This window comes from Hemitrygon akajei, chromosome 5 (genome assembly GCF_048418815.1).
Source record: "Hemitrygon akajei chromosome 5, sHemAka1.3, whole genome shotgun sequence".
In the NCBI taxonomy this organism is placed as follows: Eukaryota; Metazoa; Chordata; class Chondrichthyes; order Myliobatiformes; family Dasyatidae; genus Hemitrygon; species Hemitrygon akajei.
This window is the reverse complement of record NC_133128.1, coordinates 194829755-194853010: the sequence shown is the minus strand read 5'-3', so window position 1 is coordinate 194853010 and position 23256 is coordinate 194829755. Positions and strand designations below refer to the sequence as shown.

The 23256-nt window shown below is 41.4% G+C and overlaps 1 protein-coding gene across 5 annotated transcripts in view; it reads left to right on the top strand.

Moving 5' to 3' along the window:
- nckap5l (NCK-associated protein 5-like) overlaps positions 1-23256 on the top strand; it is an 883389-nt gene that overhangs the window by 813276 nt on the left and 46857 nt on the right. For all 5 annotated transcript variants that reach the window (XM_073047595.1, XM_073047596.1, XM_073047597.1 and 2 more), the window contains 2 exons: positions 6522-6651; positions 11125-11297. In XM_073047595.1, the coding sequence (XP_072903696.1) occupies positions 6522-6651; positions 11125-11297 (303 nt within the window). The remainder of the gene's footprint in view (positions 1-6521; positions 6652-11124; positions 11298-23256) is intronic.

Here is a 23256-nt window from a genome sequence, read left to right as displayed (position 1 = left end):
ATGATGGTATTTAATGCTGAGCTATGGTTGATGAACAGCATCCTGACGTAGGTGTTTGTGTTGTCTAGGTGGTCTAAATCCATGTGAAGAGCCATTGAGATTGCATCTGCTGTTGACTTATTGTGATGATAGCAAATTGCAATTGGTCCAGGTCCTTGCTGAGACAGGAGGCACCTAAAATGCATCTAAATATTATTTTAAACATAAGAGGTTCTGGTAATCTGAACAACTCCCACAAAATGCTGGAGGAACTCAGCAAATCAGGTAGCATCTTTGGAAGCTTCCGGTCAAAATGGCGCTTACGAACAGCATTCTTTCGGTTGATATCTTATGGATAGATTATAAAACCATATATTTCACTTCTTTTATATGCTTACATTTGTTTTCGGTCATGAATACGATTCTGGAACTGTTCGAACCTGTGATTTGTAGTTTGGAGATTGTTTTAGTGTTCCGGCACTCCTCAGTCTCCAAGAGGACTCCAGGAGACTGAGGCTGCATGTGTGAACCTCATGGCGGGCATGTCATGGAACGGCACGAGCAGATGTTCGACAATTAAAGTTTCCATTGCTTGCCGATTAAAGCGACAAGGGAGATTGAAACAACAAATGTAAAAGTTTGAATGCTTCAGCATTCTGCAGTCTCCGAGCAGATTCCACCAAGCAGAGGCAGTGTGCGCAAACCTCATGCAGGGCAGGCTGCAGGTTGGGGCACAAGCTGATGTTTGACTCCATTTCACCAATTAAAGCGACAAGGGAGATGGAAACTTTTGAGGCAAACACTGCAGGTGAGCACTGGCTGCCTGGCTTTTGATAGCTGAGTATTGCACAGCTGCGCTACCGTGGAGGGAAGAGCCTGCCGTTGTGCCCGGAGAATGTTGCCCAGGTTTTCTGTGTTTTGGATGTGGACTTGCACTATAGATTTTTTTTGTACGGGCTGGGTCAGGGATTTGGGGGTCAAGGCGCCTGTTCCATTTTTGTTTGTTTTTTCATGGGGGAGGGGGCATTTTGTGGTTGATGATGGTGCTGCTGTTCTTTTTTTTTTAACTTTCTTGGTTTCATGGCTCTCTGGAGAAGAGGAATTTCAGAGTTGTACACTTTGATAATAAATGAGCCTTTGAACTTCTGAATATACAATCAATGTTCTGGGCCAAGGTCTTTCAACAGGAAGTTGATGGGTCTGAGCTACAACATCAACTGTTTAATCCCCTCCATAGGTGCTGCTTGCTTTGTTGAATTCTTCCACAATTTGGTTATGTTGCTAAAATATTATTTCATGTGTATATTTCATTTTCATAGAGTTTTGCCTCTCTCCTTCCTCCTCATCAGCATAAGAAAGGCTTTAGTGAACTAACTTTTCTCAACAGCTCACTCACTAATCCCCTACTAAACGTAGTGAATACGACCCAGTCCATCCTGGGTAAAGCCCTCCCCATCATTGAACACATCCACACAGAGCATTGTCATCAGGGACCCTCCCCCCACCCAGGACATGCTCTCTTCTCATTGCTGCCATCAAAAAGAAGGTACAGGAGCCTCAGGACTCACACCATCAGGTTCATGAACAGTTATTACCCCTCAACCATCAGGCTCTTGAACCAGAGGGGATAACTCAGTTTCACTTGCCCTATCATTGAAATATTTCCAGAACCAATGGACTCACTTTCAAGGAATCTTCATCTCATGTTCTTGATATTTATTGCTTACTTATTGATTATTATTATTTCTTTCTTTTCTGTCTTGGCACAGTTTCTTGTCTTTTGCACACTGGTTAAATGCCCAAGTTGGTAGAGTCTTTCATTGACTTTGTATGCTCACTCATGCATTATGGATTTATTGAGTATATCCACAAGAAAATGAGTCTCAGAGTTGTATAAGGTTACATATATGTACTTTGATATTAAATTTACTTTGAACTTTGTGTGCATGTTATCTGATTTCCTCTCCTCTATATTGAGGAAATAATTTTCTGATTCACTGTGCCTCATATGAAATAGATGTTATGTGGTTAAAAACCTATCCCATGTAAGATGATAAGGTACCTCCATAATTTCAGATTATGCTTATTATTTGGCTTCACATCAGTCTAACATTGCTTGTTCACTGCATCTCTGTCTCATCAATTCTGTTTAGTTCTGATTCTGCAGATTTAGATAAAATACACTGAAAAAATTGCCTGAGGATAAATATGACTTTATCTTTATATTCTAAGTCATTGGACTGGAACCTGCTGTTAAATGCCGACAGTTCCCCAGTAAGTTTTAGATGTTAACAAAGCGCCTCCTCCCCATTCATCTCAGGACATATGGAATTCAAAGCCGGAGAAATGGACAGAGAAGCCTGATGATGGTAATTTCCAGCTGACTCGTCATTACAGTCCAACTGCACTCATCATTACAGTCCAGCTGCACTCGTCATTACCATCCAGCTGTACTCATCATTACAGTCCAGCTGCACTCGTCATTACAGTCCAGCTGCACTCGTCATTACCGTCCAGCTTCACTCTGCATTACCGTCCAGCTGCACTCATCATTACCGTCCAGCTTCACTCGTCATTACAGTCCAGCTTCACTCGTCATTACAGTCCAGCTTCACTCGTCATTACCGTCCAGCTGCACTCTGCATTACCGTCCAGCTGCACTCGTCATTATAGTCCAGCTTCAGTCATCATTATAGTCCAGCTGCACTCTGCATTACCATCCAACTGCACTCGTCATTATAGTCCAGCTGCACTCTGCATTACCGACCAGCTGCACTCTGCATTACAGTCCAGCTACACTCGTCATTATAGTCCAGCTGCACTCTGCATTACAGTCCAGCTGCACTCGTCATTACAGTCCAGCTGCGCTCTGCATTAGAGTCCAGCTGCACACATCATTACAGTCCAGCTGCACTTGTCATTATAGTCCAGCTGCACTCTGCATTACAGTCCAGCTACACTCGTCATTATAGTCCAGCGGCACTCTGCATTACAGTCCAGCTGTACTCGGCATTACAGTCCAGCTGCACTCGTCATTACAGTCCAGCTGCACTCTGCATTGCAGTCCAGCTGCACTCGGCATTACAGTCCAGCTGCACTCTGCATTACAGTCCAGCTGTACTCGGCATTACAGTCCAGCTGCAAAACGCATGTTTACTGTAACACCCTTGCATTCCCACTAAGGATTCGACCCAATCAACCTGGAGCAAAAGCAGTAAGATCGAATGGAGCAGAGGAGTTGTGATGGGCAAGGATACATATGGTGTTCATTTTGTTGATTTTCTTGATTTCTTTTTAAAAATTACTTTTAAATTTCACAAAGACTCAGGAGTTCTACAAATAATGCTGAAATGTCACTGTCTGGTACTTTTTCATAAGTTCTATGTAGAATTCCTGGCATTTCCCAGAAGGCTCAGATCTTTTATTAAATTTAGAAACCACAAGGCCCCCAATCCCCACTTGTTCTTCCTAAGCCAGGAAATTCTTCAAAAATGTCACTGTCACGGCCACCTTTGCCATGTAAGGGAAATATTTTCACTTACACCTCTCAGCAGATTTCAATGTGATCCACACCGTCTCCTGCAAGAACGTTCACAGACCGGACAGCCTGCTTACATTTCAGTCAGAGCATTTGGCAGGATATATTGTTTCCATGGCCAGTACCAAACTCCCGCAACAGACACTGTTTTCTCAACTCCGCCCTGGGAAAGGATTATCAAGTGGACAGAGAAAAGGAGTCACGGGTGCATTCAAATTGCAGGATGAACTCCTGGGAATTTCACGTGGTTAAGTTTTTGATTAGTCAGGGCATCAAAGGTTACAGGGAGAAGAGAGAAGATTAAGATTGAGAAGGATAATAAATCAGCCATGATGGGAATGGTGGAGAAGACGTGATGCTAATTGTACGCCTATGCTTTCTTATGGCATCGCAAGAGCTTAGGGATTGCAGCTCCTCCTATGAAATCAGTATGGAGTAATTCCTGCAGCTGCCCATTACCAGCTCTGGGATTGAACCTGAGATTTCTGACTATGTATACCACTCTTCTCCAACATCCCCAACATATTTTACTGATGTAACTCTCCCACCGCAACCAAAATAATCCACCTGTAAACGCTGGCTGCTTTCAGAAGGTGGCCAAAGGCTCTTACTGTGAGAAGCTGAGCCTTTTTATCACCATGATAGTGACTGCTTCATCACTCCCTGCTCCACAGCCACCCCACATTCCTGGCTGGAGGAGTGTTTACTTTCCTAGAGGATGGACTGTGCTGTGGTTTTCTGTAGCAAAAGATGTATCATCTGTGCATATGTCAAGAAATGCGAGATGAAAAAAGATACTTTTTATTAACTTAGCTTTTTCTCCTGAAACTTCTGTGAGAATGTCGTATCTTGAATTTTTGGAGAGTGATTTGAGAACACTGTAAGCGTGAAATTGTGCTCCCCATGTAGTGGGCTGAGCTTCATCATCCAGATAGAGGATATCCAGTGAAAAGGACGAAGGCCTCAGCAGACAGCCGTGGATAGCCCAACTTCAGCCAGAGCGCTCATGGGTAGTGCAATCATAGCTTCACAAGTGGAAGTGGCAAGATAAGCTCAGGAAAATTGCGGAAACAGCATCTCCAATTCAGGTTTAATTAAGACCATAAGATATAGGAGCAGAATTAGGCCACTCGGCCCATCAAATCTGCTCTGCCACTCCATCGAGGCTGATTTATTATCCCTCTCAACCCCATTCTCTTGCCTTCTCCCTGTAACCTTTGACACTCTGACTAAACAAGAAGCTATCAACCTCTGCTTTAAATGTACCCAATGACTTGGCCTCCACAGCCATCTGTAACAATGAATTCCACAGATCCACCACCCTCTGGCTCAGGGGTTCCTTACCTGGGGCTCACAGACCCTTGCTTAATGATATTGGTCTGCGGCATGAAACAGGTCGGCTTGAGAAATTCCTTTGCATCTCTGTTCTAAATGGGCATCTCTCTATTCTGAGGGATAGAGAGGCGGCCATTTGTTCAAATCCGTTTACTGAGCTCTCTTATGAGAAATGTATTATTTCTAAACATGGTATCTCAGGAGATGACTGAGTGAACAACAGAATGATCATTTGACTGTCTTTTTATGTTGTATGAAATAGTGAGAGAGATATGAATATGAGGAACATATGAATTGTAGGAAGAAAGGCAATCATAATGTTATTTTTAATAATGGTTCATCTGTCAGGTGTATGTTTCCAGTAAAAAAAATTTCTGCAGCTGTTCTAATCCTAGTCTAACATTCAAAGTTCAAAGTAAATTTATTGCCAAAGTACATATATCTCACCATACACAACCCCGAGATTCATTTTCCTGAGGGGATACGCAATAAATCCATAGAATAATAACTATAACAGAATCAATGAGTGCAAAAAACAAACTGTACAAATACAAAAAGGAAAAAAAAGCAACAAATATCGAGAACATGAGATGAAATGTCCTTGAAAGTGAGTCCATTGGTTATGGGAACATTTCAGGATGGGGCAAGTGAAGTTGAGTGGAATTATTCCCTCTGGTTCAAGTGCCTGATGGTTGAGGAGTAATAACTGTTCCTGAATCTGGTGGTGTGAGTCCTGAGGCTCCTGTACTTTCTTCGTGATGGTAGCAGTGAGAAGAGAGAATGTCCTGGGTGGTGGGGTCCCCGATGATGGATGCTGTTTTCCTCAAACAGCACTCCATGTAGATAAGCTCAATGATGGGGAGGGCTTTATCTGTGTTGGACTGAGCCATATATAGCAACAATGATTTAAGGCTGAATGTATCCCAAAATCCTCTGAAGAATTGTCAGTGGAAATAAACAAATTTGTTATTGAAATATTGCATTTTATAATAATCAACTACTTTTTCAGCTTCCAGTAGTTAAATTAGATAGATAGATAGATAGATAGATACTTTATTCATCCCCATGGGGAAATTCAACATTTTTTTCCAATGTCCCATACACTTGTTGTAGCAAAAACTCATTACATACAATACTTAACTCAGTAATAATATGATATGCATCTAAATCACTAACTCAAAAAGCATTAATAATAGCTTTAAAAAAAGTTCTTAAGTCCTGGCAGTTGAATTGTAAAGCCTAATGGCATTGGGGAGTATTGACCTCTTCATCCTGTCTGAGGAGCATTGCATCGACAGTAACCTGTCGCTGAAACTGCTTCTCTGTCTCTGGATGGTGCTATGTAGAGGATGTTCAGGGTTTTCCATAATTGACCGTAGCCTACTCAGCGCCCTTCGCTCAGCTACCGATGTTAAACTCTCCAGTACTTTGCCTCTAAACGTCCTTGACACAGAATTACTTGACACTATTTGCATTACCAGAGCTGCTACCAAATGCTTCTGGCTAAGCACATCAATTCTGTCTATGCCTTTCAACAAGTTTCCTAAAAGGAAGGGTGCAGGTTTATTTTCCCTCGCATACAAAATGGAAACCTTGCAGCCAAATGAAATGAAAGTCTCAGATCAAATGAATAGACATGTTCTCATAGCTGCTGATTTGTTTTTTGCAGGAGCAAGCAATGCATCTGTGTTCGTATTCTACCAGAAGTAGTGACAATGAAACAGAAGCTGAATTAGAATCAGTGGAGAATGGCACTGGTGGTAACGAATTATTCAACAAACTGACACACAACAAAACTGGTAAACAACTTTAAATACTGGCAGCATTGACCCTAAGCATTTCACAGGTTCTGGGGGTGGGGGGAGGGGGGGGCTGAGTTAGTGTTCTTGAGGCATAGAAAATTCCTCCTATTTCTCATTACTGTTTGTGGCCTATTGAATACGTTTCATAATTTATTTTGCCTCATTTACATTATATAATAGTATGCACATCCACTGAGCATAATGAAAGAACTCTTCATTGCAACGGTGAGATTTAAAAAAAATAGAAGCGTATTAATGAACTGTGACCAGACAAGGAAAATATCTTAGTCTCTTCAAGTATGTAGATTGAGTACCTTCAGCCTTTTCAGTTTCTTTTACATCTTCTTTAATGATATAAGCTACAATAATATAGGCAGCCAGGTTTCTGTGCAAAAATTACATTGTGTTTTTCAATTACATAAAGAACATTCTTCGGAGGGGTTTTCAAATGCATCATATCATGGTGAATTTTTCATCATTACCATGGATACGTTGAACAGGAAGAACAAAGAAACTAACACAAATGCACAATTGTAATGAACACTTAAGAGAGAATAAAGGAACAAAAATACCAAGATAGACAATATAAAATGGGGTTACTGCCCTCATATTGGTGGTTAGGTTGCTTGGATCAAGGAGGTCTTCTGAATCCAAGGGAAGACCCTGATCAATGCTGGTTTTACAATGTAAACTGTTTTTTTTACTGGTTTTACTTGTGTTACTCCATCACAAACTCCCACAGACCCTGGTGATCCTGTGATTTCAGTCTCTGAGACTAATGTGAGATCATTCGTCAGGAGGCAGAAGCCACAGAAAGCCTCCGACCCAGATAAGGTACCTGGCCAAGGTACCCTATTATTACTGAACTGTGTTCAACATTGAGTGTGTGCGACCAGCTCACCAATGAAGCTTCCTGTTCAGGGTGAACCACCTGCAATGCACACTGGGAAATGAAGTTCTTTATTGTGTACACACATTATAACACATCTTACCCCTTTATGAGAGACCCACAGAATACCATGCCTTCATAAACCTGCAAGGAACAATAATCCTTTCCAGCAAAGATATCTACATTCTACAGCCAGTCCTTCTTCCACTCTGTAACTTTCAGTCAGTCCCAGAGGTGGTTTAATGATCCTCTTTGATCTGCTATATGTTTCCATAGATGTATTTCTTGTACTTGGTGCATTAATATTTGTGTCTTTTTGAGAACTCTGATCAACAACTTGATTTCTTTCATATCCTTCTGCCAAGATCTGATCTGTTTGTCTCTGTTCTTGTTCTTGCTGTGTGACCGTAATTTGCTCCATGTGACCCATAATGGAGTCCTGGACTGTATCCATATGATCAGTGAGTCTTTGCACAAGTTCTACATTATTCAGGCTATTGACAGCATATCATAGAGAGCAAATCCTCCTGTTGGTTTGTGTTGAACTGCTGTTGTTGTTCTGACCTTAGGGCCTATGTGGTCTCCCCATCTTCCTTTTTATTTTTCCTCTTCAACTTCAGAGAGGATTGTGGAGATATTTTTGATTTCCAGTCTTTAACTGAAAACCAATGAGAGGCAGATTTTGAATCAAAGCTGCATGATGTGGAAGCTAAACTGGCGACTTCTTCATTGTGATCACTCTGTTCATCCTGACTGTCATGCTGGTGTAGCTGGTACAGATGTCCAAGGAAGGTGGAGTTCTTGTGCTTCTCTTGCATAACCTCTTCGGAGGTCTCATGGATGCTGGTATGAGTTTCTCGAGTTACATTGGGTAAGCATCCGAGCCCCTCAATCACACTTGTGTACTCTTCCATGACTGTTCAGTGATCATCTTTGGTCTGTGAAGCCACTACAAAAACTCTTTTCACCAGCTTGAGGTTTTCACATGCACTCAGATCTAACATTGGCAGCACTCTTTTTTCTACAACCAGTAGCTGTGTCTTTAGGTGCTGTCCCTTGTGCTTGAAAGTCACAAAACAACCCCCTTTTAATGAAAAATTCTCTCCAGTATAACCTGTTACTTTTAGCTTCACTGGGTCAATCTTGCTCTTTACTTAGAGAGTCTTGTAATTATTCATGGATAACAGATTCACTTGGGCTCCAGTGGCAAATGTGAATGGAATTACTGTCTCATTCACAGTCACTGGGTATTTTACCAACACCTGCAGTCTGTAGAGAACCCATAAAGACTTCCTCCATTTCCTCATCAACCGTGTGCACCTTTCTCTTGTTAGCCCCAGCTTTCTAGCACTTTGCAAAGTGATTCTTCTTTCCACAATAATTCCAGGACTTTCCATGTTTGGAATGTGACTACCTCCACATTTGCTGTTTGACCCTTCCTTTTTGCTTAACTGTTTCTTTGGGAAATCCCTTGTGCACTGCCCCCCTGTTTTCACCGCATGCACGGTTGTGTGTGCCCTTTGTACTCGTTAGCCTGTGCTCGTGTGGTCCTTGCTGTCCTACACATACTCACAGCCTTTTCCAGCGTCAAATCTTTTTCACTGAGCAATCTTTCTCTGAGCCCATTTATCTGGGATTTCACAAACTATTCTGTCGCCAACTAGTGAGTCTCTCAGATCTCCAAACTCATAGGACTTACTCGGTGGGTGAAGCTCAGCTAAGTATTGGAAGCTACTATCTTGTTTCTGGTCAAAGGAAAAGAACCTGGATCTCTCAAATGTGATGTAATTACTTGGGACAAAATACTCCTCAAATTTTGTCATCAGACTGTCCAATGTACGGGCTGTCTCATCATTTAGAAAGCTGTTACAGATGTCCAAAGCATTCAAAACATGCAGAAAATAAACACTTTCAACTTTCCATCGGTCCCTCACGCTCCTCAAGCCACTAGATATATATTGAATCACTGCTGAAGTGCTTTCAGTTATCTATTAAATTGCTGGCAAACTGCATAGGTAAGGGAGAACCTGGGTTATCCATGATGGGAACTCTCAGCTTCTCACCTGAATTTCTTGTAAATCCAGTGAGTGCTGAACTTGGGTTGTCTCACCTCACTGGCTGTCTGACCGTACCTGTTGCACTTCTGGCACTTCCGCAGCCTTTTTCTCACTCATTCAAGGTATTCATTTACTCTCTATGTTTCGACCTCACGCTGACTTCTGACAGCATGTTATGATTGTTGTTAATAAAAACAAAATTGGCATAGGTAAATGCTAGAACATTTTGTTATTCAACTGTGTTCAACACTAAGTGCGTGCGACCAGCTCACCAGCGAAGCTTCCTGTTCAGGGTGAACCTCCTGCATTGCACACTGGGGAATGAAGTTCTTTATTACGTACACACACTAAAGACCTGTGCTGATCAACTGGTTGCATTGTTCACCAATGTCTTTAACTTCTCACTTTGACAGTCTGAATTACACACCTGCTTCAAGCAGGCTTCAATTTTCAATTAAATCCGTGCCTAAGAAGAATGTGATAACCAGTCTCAATGACTAACATCCAGTAGCACTTACATCCTCGGTGATGAAGTGCTTTGAGAGATTGGTGATGAAACATATCAATTACCTAAGAAGCAACTTGGATCCTCTCCAATTTGCGCCATCGCAATAGGTCAAAAGCAGAATGCCATTTCATTGGCTCTTCAATCAATCCTAGAACACCTAGACTGTGAAGATGCATACATCAGGATGCTCTCCACTGACCAAAGCTCAGCGTTCAATAGATACTGTCATCCCCTCGAAAAATATGAGTAATATTCAAGACCTTGGTGTAGAGTGTAATAATCGGTTGCATCACAAACTGTTATGGAAACAATAATGCCCTTGTATGAAAAGTTCTACAAAAAGCAGTGGATACGGCTCATGCTATTACAGAAAAACCCTCCCCACCATTGAACACATCTACAGGAAAACAGTGTTACAGGAAAGCAGCATCCATCATCTCAAGAGGGACCCCACTACCCAGGTCATTATCCCTTTGCCCTGCTGCCATCAGGAAGAAGAAACAGGAGACTCAGGATTCACACCACCAGGTTCAGGAACACTTATTATCCCTCAACCATCAAGCTTTTGAACTAGAGGGGATAATTCACTCAACTTTACCCTCCCCTTCACTGAACATTACCTGCTGAACTGCACCCACTTTCAAATTCTTCACCTCATGTTCTCAATATTTATTGCTTATTTATTATTATTTTTTTCTTTCTCTTTTTTTCACAGTTTATTTTCATACATTGGTTGTTGTCTGTCCTGTTGGATGTAGTATTTTATTGATTTAATTGTGTTTCTTATATTTATTGTGTTTGCCAACAAGAATACGAACCTCAGGGTTATATGTGGTGACATATATGCGCTATTATTTGCTTTGAACTTTGAATTTTGTACAATGGTGCTCAGCCAAGAGGAACAACCACAATTTTTATAGAATTCAAGTATTGACCCTTAACTCTCAGTTTACTTGCAGAGTAACTATAGCTCCAAATTTGTGTCACCAACTTAGTTGTCATTTCCTGTCTTTCAGGAAGTCAACGGCAACATATTGACAAACGATCATGCTTTGTAAATGAGCCGAGAGTTTTTACTTTTTACCAGCCAAACCTATATGTGCATTATGGAAAGGATATGCCACAATTCATTGTGAAGCAGTTACATGGTGACTTCAATAAGGATGAAAATGTTGATGATATTCCAAGTGTAAGTATGTGTTTTAATTAAATAGTTTTGTTCATTTGTCAACTAATTTGAAAGATTTCTAGCTTAAACCCATTTCTAGGGGTGCCAATCAGTTATGACATTGCCTATCAATAGGAAACAGGTCACATCATCTTTAAATTAATCTGCTGGGAAAAATCAGAATGTTAAAAGGTTAAAAGTAAGGATATTCTATTATATTTTTAATTGCAAACACATTCTATAATGTAAGTGAGTGATTAACAACATTGGTGATATTTATTTGTTTTTTTTTATTAATCATCACTTTTTGTTTAAACTCCAAATATTGACTGTGTTGACACCTAAACATTTAGTGGACCCAGAGTACTTCTGAGCCTGGTGGTCCAGGAGGGGTACTTGAAAGGAGAGTCTAAACCAGGAAATGGAATGGAGACTTGGTGGCAGAGTGGATCTCAGAGGGGTGGAGTGTCTGAAGCATTAAACAAGTTCTGACCATCAGGGGAATGCAGGAGCCTGGAATTGATAACCTAGAAGAATCTAAAGGCAGGGTATGGCTTAAGCTTGGGCCTTATTGTTGGAAAGTGTATGGTCATGCACTTTGGTGTAAGAAATAAATGGGCAGATTATTATTTAGATGGGGAGAGATTTCAAAATGTAGAGGTTCAAAGAGACTAGGGAGTCCTTGTGCAGGATACCCTAAAGGTTAACCTACAGGTTGAGTTGGTGGTGCAGAAGGCGAATGCAATGTTAGTATTAATTTCTAGAGGTATAGAATGTAAGAGCAGGAATGTGATATTGAGGCTTTATAAGGCACTCATGAGACCACACTTGGAGTATTGTGTGCAGTTTTGAGCTCCTTATTCTAAAAAGGATATACTGATACTGGGGAGGGTTCAGAGAGATTCATGAGAATGATTCCAGGAATGAAAGGGTTACTGTATGAGGAATGTCTGACAGCTCTTGGGCTGTATTCCCTGGAGTTCAGGAGAATGAGGGGGGGGGGGGGGATCTCATAGAAACATTCCAAATGTTAAAAGGCCTGAACAGATTAGATATGGCAAAATTATTTCCCATGGTAGGGGAGTCTAGGACAGGAGGGCACGACTTCAGGATTTAGTCAGAGGGTGGTAAATCTGTGGAATTTGTGGCCATGAGAGGCTGTGGAGGCCAAGACACTGGGAGTATTTAAGGCAGAGATAGATAGGTTCTTGATTAGGCAGGGCATCAAAGGGTATGGGGAAAAGGCAGGGGAGTGGGGATGACTGGAAGAATCGGATCAGCCCATGACTGAATAGCGGAGCAGACTTGATGGGCCAAATGGCCTACTTCTGCTCCTATATCTTAGGGTCTTATGGTACTGGGACCAAGACTGGAGGTCTCTGCCATTCTGAGCAGGGGCAAGAGTAGCATGAATATAAGTATGGGACTAAATGAATTAGTAATTTTCTACTTTATTAAATCTTCATGACCCGGTTATGCCCAACATTGATCCCTTAAGGGACAATGCTATATAATTACCCAGTGATGCTCCAAAGGAGATGTTACATTGGGAATGACATTACTCTGACATGCAAATCCTGTCAGGTGACCAAGGGTGAATGACTGGGAAGTGTTGGGTTGAATTTACAGAATAATCTGAAACAACCAGAAAATAATTGTTAATTGTGTTTCGCTTTGTGGAAGAGTAAATTACGAATCACATAATACACAAAAAAGTCCAATATGTGGTTCAATTTCTTGGCCATGTACTTCAAGTGGGTCACATGTAATTTAAGTGGCATTTCATTTCTCATTCCTCTGGCTGTTCCGTATCTTCTCAGGAGAGAAACTGTTTCTCTGAAATGAAGCAGGAATTTGATCATAGAAACTTAGAAACCCTACAGCACAATACAGACCCTTCGGCTCACAAAATTCTGCTGAACATGTACTTACTTTAGTAATTGCCTAGGGTTACCCATAGTCCTCTGTTTTTCTAAGCTTCATGTACCTATCCAGGAGTCTCTTAAAAGACCCTGTCGTATCTGCCTCCACCATCGCTGGCAGCACATTCCACACACACCTACCACTCTCCGCATAAAAAACCTACTCCTGACATTTCCCCTGTACCTACTTCCAAGCGCCTTAAAACTGTGCCCTCTCATGATAGCATTGCAGCGCTGGGAAAAAGCCACACGACCAATGCCTCTCATCGACTTATACACCTCTATCAGGTCACCTCTCATCCTCCATCATTTCAAAGAGAGAAGGCCGAGTTCACTCAACCTATTATCATAAGGCATGTTCTCCAATCCAGGCAACATTCTTGTAAATCTCTCTGCACCCTTTCTATGGCTTCCACATCCTTCCTGTAGTGAGGCGACCAGAACTGAGCACAGTACTCCAAGTGGGGTCTGACCAGGGTCCTATATAGCTGCAACATTACCACTCAGCTCCTAAATTCAATTCCATGATTGATAAAGGCCAATACACCATACGCCTTCTTACCACAGAGTCAACCTGTGCATCAGCTTTGAGTGTCCTGTGGACTCGGACCCCAAGATCTCTCTGACCCTCCACACTGCCAAGTGTCTTACCATTAATATTATATTCTGCCATCATATCAAATCATCTATGGATCGAGTAAATATAAAGCTTTCAGAGAGACTAATCCTCAACTTTCTGGAATAACGATTTCGAGGCACGACTGGCAAAGCAAGTGGATGTCAGTGAGTTAGACCGACAGGAAGGAATTAAAAGACGACAGATTTTTCCTCAGCGGTTTGATCGAGGCATGACTGCGCAAGCCTGTGGTTGTCCGTGAGTCAGACCTGCGGGATTTTAAAGAAGACAGCTTTATAGAGCAGGCATCCGGGTAGAGGCAGGCAGAATAGAAGGGCTTTGGTTCAATGGGGCTTCAGACAATGGTTCGAGACAAGGTAAGCTACTTGTGAGGAATAGGAAGTATGTCTGTGAGGCCAGTGTTCTGTACTGGGTGTCAGATGTGGGATGTCCGGAAGAATCCCCACCTTCTGGACGGCCACATCTGCACCAGGTGTGTCGAGCTGCAGCTCCTTAGGGACCGGGTTAGGGAACTGGAGATGAAGCTCAATGACCTTCGTCTAGTCAGTGAGAATGACGAGGTGATAGAGAGGAGCTATAGGCAGGTAGTCACACCAGGGCCTCGGGAGACAGATAAGTGGGTAACAGTCAGGAAAGGGAAGGGCAAGAGTCAGATGGTGCCCCTGTGGCTGTCCCCCTTCACAATAAGAACTCCTGATTGAGTACTGTTTGGGGGGGGGATGATCAACCTGGGGGAAGCAACAGTGGCTGCATCTCTGGCGCAGAGTCCGGCCCTGTGGCTCAGAAGGGTAGGGAAAGGAAGAGGAAGGCAGTAGTGATAGGGGACTCCATAGTTAGGGGGTCAGACAGGCGATTCTATGGACACACAAAAGAAACATTGATGGTTGTTTACCTCCCGGGTGCCAGGGTCTGGGATGTTTCAGATCACGTCCATGATATCCTGAAGTGGAAAGATGAACAGCCAGAGGTGGTAGTACATATTGGTACCAACGACATGGTTAGAAAAAGGGAGAAGGTCTTGAAAACAGACTACAGGGAGTTAGGAAGGAAGTTGAGAAGCAGGACCACAAAGGTAGCAATCTCAGGATTACTACCTGTGCCACACGACAGTGAGTATAGGAATAGAATGAGGTGGAGGATAAATGCGTGGCTGAGGGATTGGAGCAGGAGGCAGGGATTCAGATTGTTCAGGCTTCTGGGGAGAGTTTAAACCTGAATTGCGGGGGGTGGGGGGGGTATGGGTGGTGTGGGAACCGAACTGAAGAGATGGAGGAATGGGCGGTTGGGTCACAAATAGAGAAAGCTTGGAGACAGTGCGAGAGAGAGGATAGGCAGGTGATAGAGAAGGGACACGCTCGGACCGAAGGTTTGAGATGCGTCTATATTAGTGCAAGAATCATCATGAACAAAGCAGAGAGGCTTAGAGCATGAATCAATACTTGGAATTATGACGTTGTGGCCATTACAGAGACTTGGATAGCTCAGGGAAGGAATGGTTACTTCGAGTGCCAGGCTTTAGATGTTTCAGAAAGGACAGGGAGGGAGGCAAAAGAGGTGGTGACATGCAACTGTTGGTCAGAGATAGTGTCATGGCTGCAGTAAAGGAGGAAGTCATTGAGGGATTGTCTACTGATTCCTTGTGGGTGGAAGTTAGGAACAGGAAGGGATCAATAACTCTAGTGGAATTTTTTTATAGACCACCCAACAGTAACTGGGACATTGAGGAACAGATAGGTAGGCAGATTCTGGAAAGGTGTAGTAATAATAGGGTCATCATGCTGGGAGATTTTAATTTCCCCAGTATTGATTGGCATCTCCCTAGAGCAAGGGGTTTAGATGGGGTGGAGTTTATTAGGTGTGTTCAGAAAGGTTTCTTGACACTACATGTAGATAAGCCTACAAGAGGAGAGGCCGTACTTGATCTGGTATTGGGAAATGAACCTGGTCAGGTGTCAGGTCTGTCAGTGGGAGAGCATTTTGGAGATAGTGATCATAATTCTATCTCCTTTACCATAGCATTGGAGAGGGATAGGAACAGACAAGTTAGGAAAGTGTTTAATTGGAGTAAGGGGAATTATGAAGCTATCAGGCAGGAACTTGGAAGCATAAATTGGGAACAGATGTTCTCTGAGAAATGTAAGGCAGAAATGTGGCAAATGTTCAGGGTATATTTGTGTAAAGTTCTGCATAGGTACGTTCCAATGAGAAAGAGAAAGGATGGTAGGATACAGGAACCGTGGTGTACAATGGCTGTTGAAAATCTAGTCAAGAAGAAAAGAAGAACTTGCAAAAGTTTCAATAAACTAAGTAATGATAGAGATCTAGAAGATTATAAGGGTAGCAGAAAGAGTTTAAGAATGAAATTAGGAGAGCCAGAAGGGGCCATGAGAAAGCCTTGGTGCACAGGATTAAGGAAAACTCCAAGGCATTCTACAAGTATGTGAAGAGCAAGAGGATAAGATGTGAGAGAATAGGACCAATCTAGTGTGACACTGGAAAAGTGTGTATGGAACCGGAGGAGATAGCAGAGGTACTTAATGAGTACATTGCTTCAGTATTCACCACAGAAAAGGATCTTGGCAATTGTAGGGATGAATTACAGCCGACTGAAAAGCTTGAGCATGTAGATATTAAAAAAGGGGATGTGCTGGAGTTTTTGGAAAGCATCAAGTTGGATAAGTCACCGGGACCGAATGAGATGTACCCCAAGCTACTGTGGGAGGCAAGAGAGGAGATTGCTGACCCTCTGGTGATGATCTTTACATCATCAATGGGGACGGGAGAGGTTCTGGAGGATTGGAGGGTTGTGGATGTTGTTCCATTATTCAAGAAAGGGAGTAGAGATAGCCCAGGAAACTATAGACCAGTGAGTCTTACTTCAATGGTTGGTAAGCTGATGGAAAAGATCCTGAGAGGCAGGATTTATGAACATTTGGAGAGGCACAATCTGATTAGGAGTAGTCAGCATGGCTTTCGCAAAGGCAGGTCGTGCTTTACGAGCCTGACTGAATTTTTTGAAGATGTGACTAAACACATTGATGAAGTTAGAGCAGTAGATGTTGTGTATATGGATTTCAGTTAGGAATTGATAAGGTTGCAGGGCTTATTGAGAAAGTAAGGAGGCATGGGATCCAAGGGGACATTGCTTTGTGGATCCAGAATTGGCTTGCCCACAGAAGGCAAAGTGTGGTTATAAACAGATCATATTCTGCATGGAGGCCAGTGGCCAGTGGTATGCCTCAGGGATCTGTTCTGGGACTCTTACTCTTTGTGATTTCTATAAGTGACCTGGATAACGAAGTGCAGGGATGGGTTAGTAAATTTGCCGATGACATAAAGCTTGGGGGTGTTGTGGATACTGTGGAGGGCTGTCAGAGGTTAGAGCAGGACATTGATAAGATGCAAAACTGGGCTGAAAAGTGGCAGATGGATTTCAACCCAGATAAGCGTGAGGTGATTCATTTTGGTAGGTCAAATATGATGGCAGAATATAGTAATAATGGTAAGGCTCTTGGCTATGTGGAAAATCAAAGGGATCTTGGGGTCCGAGTCAATAGAACACTCAAATCAGCTGTACTGGTTAACTCTGTGGTTAAGAAGGCATATGGTGCATTGGCCTTGAACTGTGGGATTTAGTTTAAGAGCCGAGAGGTAATGTTGCAGCTATATAGGACCCTGGTCAGACCCCACTTGGAGTACTATGCTCAGCTCTGGTCACCTCAGAAAGGGTGCAGAGGAGAGTTACAAGGATGTTGCCTGGATTGGGGAGCATGACTTATGAGAATAGGTTGAGTGAACTCAGCCTTTTCTCCTTGGAGTGACAGAGGATGAGAGGTGACCTGATAGAGGTGTTCAAGATGATGAGAGGCATTGATTGTGTGGATAGTCAGAGGCTTTTTCCCAGGGCTGAAATGGCTAACACAAGAGGTCACAGTTTTAAGGTGCTTGGACGTAGGTACAGAGGAGATGTCAGGGGTAAGTTTTTTACGCAGAGAGTGGTGAGTGTGTGGACTGGGCTGCCGGCGATGTTGGTGGACGCACAGACGATAGGGTCTTTTTAGAGACTCCTGGATAGGTACATGCAGCTTAGAAAAACAGAGGGCTATGGGTAACCCTAGGTAATTTCTAAAGTAAGTACATGTTCGGCACAGCATCGTGGGCTGAAAAGCGTGTATTGTGCTGTAGATTTTCCATGTTCTTATAAGAACCTTTAGAATTACAAGATATCCCAAGTTACAATAATGAGGCTATGCAATAAAACAGCAACAAATCACAAAATATTTAAAAGAGATAAGCAAAATATTCTTTAGAGAGATTTTAACCTATATTTTGAAGGTGGAAATAGTAGTAGAACAGCGATATTTATGGAGAGAATTCCAGTAGTTAGGGCGTTGTTCACTGAGTACGCTCAGTGGCAATATTATTAGCTACCTCCTGAACCTAATAAAGCGGGCACAGAGATTATGTTTCTGGTCTCATATTGGTTTAGCCCATCCACTTCAAGGCTCAACATGTTGTACGTTCAAAGATGCTTTTCTACACATCACTGTTGTAAATGAGTTATCATTTGAGCTACTGTCACCTGGCTATCAACTTGAACCAGTCTGGCCAGTCACGTCTGACCTCTCTCATCAGCAAGGCATGATCACCCACAGAACTGCTGCTCAGTGGATGGTAATTTTTTTGTTTTTCACACCATTCTCTGTAAATTCTAGAGACTGTTGTGCATAAAAATCCCAGATCATCAGTTTCTGAGATATTCAAACCTCCCCTCTGGAACCAAAATTTTTCCTCAGTAAAATTCACCTAGATCACATGTCTTCCTCATTCTGATGTTTGGTCTGAACAACAACTGAATCTCTTGACTATGTCTGTATGCTTTTATGCATTGAGTTGCTGCCAAGTGATTGGCTGATTAGATATTTGTATTAAGGAGTCAGTGTACTTGTGTACCTAATAAAGCAGCCGCTGAGTGTACCTTTAGCAATGTAAGAGATCTCAAGCTGCTTCTGAATCAGAATCAGCTTTAAGATCACTGGCATATTTCATGAAATTTGTTGTCTTTGTAGCAGCAGTGTATTGCAATATCTAATAATAGGGGAAAAACTATGAATTTCAGTAGGTATAGATAAATATTAAATAGTTAACTTAAATAAATAGTGCAAAGAAATAGAAATAAAAAGTCGTGAGGTAGTGTTCATAAGTTCAATGTCCATTCAGAAATCAGATGGCAAAGGGGTAGAAGCTGTTCCTGAATCACTGAATGTGTGCCTTCAGGCTTCGGTACCTCTTTCCTGAAGGTAACATTGAGAAATACACATAATCTGAGTGATGGGGGTCCTTTATAATGGACGTGCTCCTTCAAGATGTCCTGGATACTGTGGAGGTTAGTTCCCATAGTGGGGTTGACTAAGTTTATAACTCTCTGGAACTGATTTTGTTCCTGTGCAGTATAAACCACATCCTCCCCACCCCACTCCCCCACAATACTGGACAGAAATGTGAGCAGTTGGAATGCTCCCCACATCACATCTGCAGAAATCAACTTCAATGAGCCTATGAAATTAAGTGATGTGAAATCACAAAATAGTTAAGACAGAGAAACAAAATACTGTTTAGAGAGAGAGAGGTTTTAATGCATATTTTGAAAGGAAATAGTAATAAATATAAATATTTATGGAGGGAATTCCAGTATAGGGCCTTGGCAGCTGAATATATAGTTGTCAATTGTAGAGCAATTAAATTTGACAATGCTGCAGAGGGTTGTGAAGCTGGATGAGACTGCAACAATTCCAGGGACATACAGTATGTGAGAAGGTACATAAAAGCACTTGGAAACAACGGATGACATTTTAAAATGAAGGCAGTAGATATCAGAAGGCAGCACTAAAATATAGGTAAACTGTAAAATCTCTACTCTCACAGAATGCTGGAGGAACTCAACAAATCGTGCAGCATCTATGAAAATGAATAAACAGTCGACATTTCAGGCCGATACTCTTCTTTATGTTTATTCATTTCTGTAGATACTGCCTGATCTGCTGAGTTCCTCTAGCAACTTGTTTATGTTGCTTTGGACTTCTAGCATCTGCAGAATTTTTCATGTTTATAAATCTTTACTCTGTTTAATACTGTATATAGCTGACCTTTTATTTGACAATGAGAACCTTGACCATTATCATTCATTTCAGGAATCAAATGGTTAATTTTTTGTCAAAATTATAATCTCTTTTTGCCAAACTGGAACTCAGGCCTCATACAGTAGACTGTTATGATGTTAATGATGTGTAATGAAGAATGGCAAGCAGTGACATTAAGGAAATGTATTCATTTATGCTAAAAAGGACATTGTTGAACTGTAGTCACATAGATAGGCTGTATTTCTAAGAATATTAGCCATGGATGTTTTTAATGAATCAGTGTAATATTTCTAACTACAAATCTCAGAATATTCAGCAAATTTAAGATTAAGAAATAAAGGGAAAAATGTCTTACTATCTTTCCTTTCACTTAGTCCTGACGAAGGGTCTCGGCCCGAAACGTCGACAGTGCTTCTCCTTATAGATGCTGCCTGGCCTGCTGTGTTCCACCAGCATTTTGTGTGTGTTGTTTGAATTTCCAGCATCTGCAGATTTCCTCGTGAAGGGAAAAATGATTTATGTTGGAAATTAACATTATCCAAATCACTGATTGTTTTTAATTCAACATTGTTATTAAAAAATTTGTAAAAGTCAGTTAAAGAAATTAGTGCAATTGTTTATACAATGAGAAAGGCATGGCAGGAGGTAATACGTAACTTGTCTTCTAGAACCTTCTGACATTACTGTCAGACTTATTTATACAAAATGTCACTAAGCTTGAATGGAAGATTATTTTTTCTTTCAACCAAATTTAGGTCGACTTAAGGGACTATCAAAATGAATTATTATTTACAATTATTACAGGTTTAACTGGGCAAATTCACCACCTGATTACATTACAAATCAATATATAAGTTTGCTGATGACACCACAATTGTAGGCCGTATCTTGGGTAATGATGACTCTGAGTACAGAGAGGAAATTAAGAACCTGGTGGCATGGTGCGAAGACAATAACCTATCCCTCAACGTCAGCAAGACGAAGGAATTGGTTGTTGACTTCAGAAGGAGTAGCGGACCGCACGGCCCCATCTACATCGGTGGTGCACAGGTGGAGCAGGTCAAAAGCTTTAAGTTCCTCGGGGTGAATGTCACAAATGACCTGACTTGGTCTAACCAAGCAGAGTCCACTGCCAAGAAGGCCCACCAGCACCTTTACTTCCTGAAAAAGCTGAAGAAATTTGGCCTGTCCACTAAAACCTCCGTTAATTTTTATAGATGCACTGTAGAAAGCATTCTTCTAGGGTGCATCACAACCTGGTATGGAAGTTGTCCTGTCCAAGACCGGAAGAAGCTGCAGAAGATCGTGAACATAGCCCAGCACATCACACAAACCAATCTTCCGTCCTTGGTCTCACTTTACACCGCATGCTGTCGGAGCAGTGCTGCCAGGATAATCAAGGACAAGACCCACCCAGCCAACACACTTGTTGTCCCTCTTCCCTCCAGGAGAAAGTTCAGGAGCTTGAAGATTCATACGACCAGATTTGGGAACAGCTTCTTTCCAACTGTGATAAGACTGCTGAACTGATCCTGACCCGGATCTGGGCCATACCTTCCAAATATCTGGACCTGACTTGCACTACCTTACTTCCCCTTTTCAATTTCCTAATTGTGATTTATAATTTAAATTATTATTATATTTATTTCGATTTGTACTTCAGGGAGCGCGAAGCGCAGAATCAAATAGCGCTGTGATGATTGTATGCTCTAGTATCAATTATTTGGTGACAATAAAGTAAATCCTTCTGAAAACTACCAGTGACCTAAAATTGGTAGTTTTCTAACTGACCTGCAGGATTTGTGTAACTGTTTTTCCAATAGAATATGAATATATTGATCCTTTTTTATTGCAGATTAATTAACAGAAATTATCTTTTTTTAAGAAAGCCTCAGCATTTAATATAACTTCAGCCCACGGATTCTTTTCTGACAGATTTTTTAGATAGTTAAGAAGTTGTGCTATTAAAAGGAAATTAATTACATGAATATTGTCTGTAATACACTAGTTCTGCGATACACAATAGATTTGCCTATCAGTATTTAACTTCCAGAATGACAAATGGGAAATCTGACCATGAAAGGATATTGGTTCTGAAGCATTTTCACACAATCCAACACAATAAGTGTTCTCAGTAATAATTTGTTCGATGCAGAAATATGATATTTAAATTGAACCTGCATGTTCAGAACATTAAGATGACAAAAAAAATCAAAGCTCTAATGATGGCTGCGTGATTACGATAGAAATGTTTTTTAAGCATGCAAGTTACATAATATTCTGCCATTGTTATCTACAGCTATAGCTTTTGTTAATCAAACAACATTTCATTATTCACTGATAGGAATGGAGATATTTAAGAATGAAACTCTGAAACTAAAACAAGAAGTTAGTATGTTTTCCTTATTCAGAAAGTGTATCAGGAGGTGTAATAGTGGCATTAGGGAGATGGTGGTGGCAGTAGCAAGAAGGGAGGCGGTGGTAGGTGTTGTAACGTGAACAAATTCAATGGACAAGCACAGCTGGTCAGTAGTCTTTTATTCAACAAAATGAAACACTCTTCGTCCCAATATTACATGACATGCTAAAGATCAAAGGACAATTCTATATTTACAATGCATCGACATTGCTTCCTTTGAATTACATATAATTTTCAGACCTCTTTCTTCATACCCACACTCCAGACACCCAAACTGAAATTTAAGTCAGCATTGTCTCATACTTCAAGTAACTGCAGTTCACACCCACACTTCAGACACCCAAAATGAATGTTAATCAGTATTGTCCAGTTTTTAGATTACTGTATCTGCTGTCCACTGCTCTAGGGTCTTATTGTCCAGGGCTGCATTTTGAATTTAATTTACAGTCCGTGTTCAGGTCTAAAGATTGTTTGACAAGGTTAATATTTTGCTTTTTAATCTAACTCCCAAATACTCCCTAGCAGTTGTGGTGAGGAGAAAGAAAGAAGGAAGTCACCACTTCACATTTCATTAACACTTTTCAATCTAGGTCACCAAATTTAGTACCATATCCATTCATTGACAAAAAATTTGCTAGCTACCATTTTGATTTAGACAATTTTGATTTGTTGTGTCTCCCAAATGATACAGGCATGCAAGATGCTGTCGACAGCTGATCTAGACCATTAAAAACAGAGAAGTCCAAATTTGCGCAGCCCCTGCTCTATTTAGCATTACTGAAGTATTGTGTCTCCTAACTAGCAATGATTAAACAGATTGCTCAAAGCCACTTAATAAATTGACCAATTGCCTGTATATATA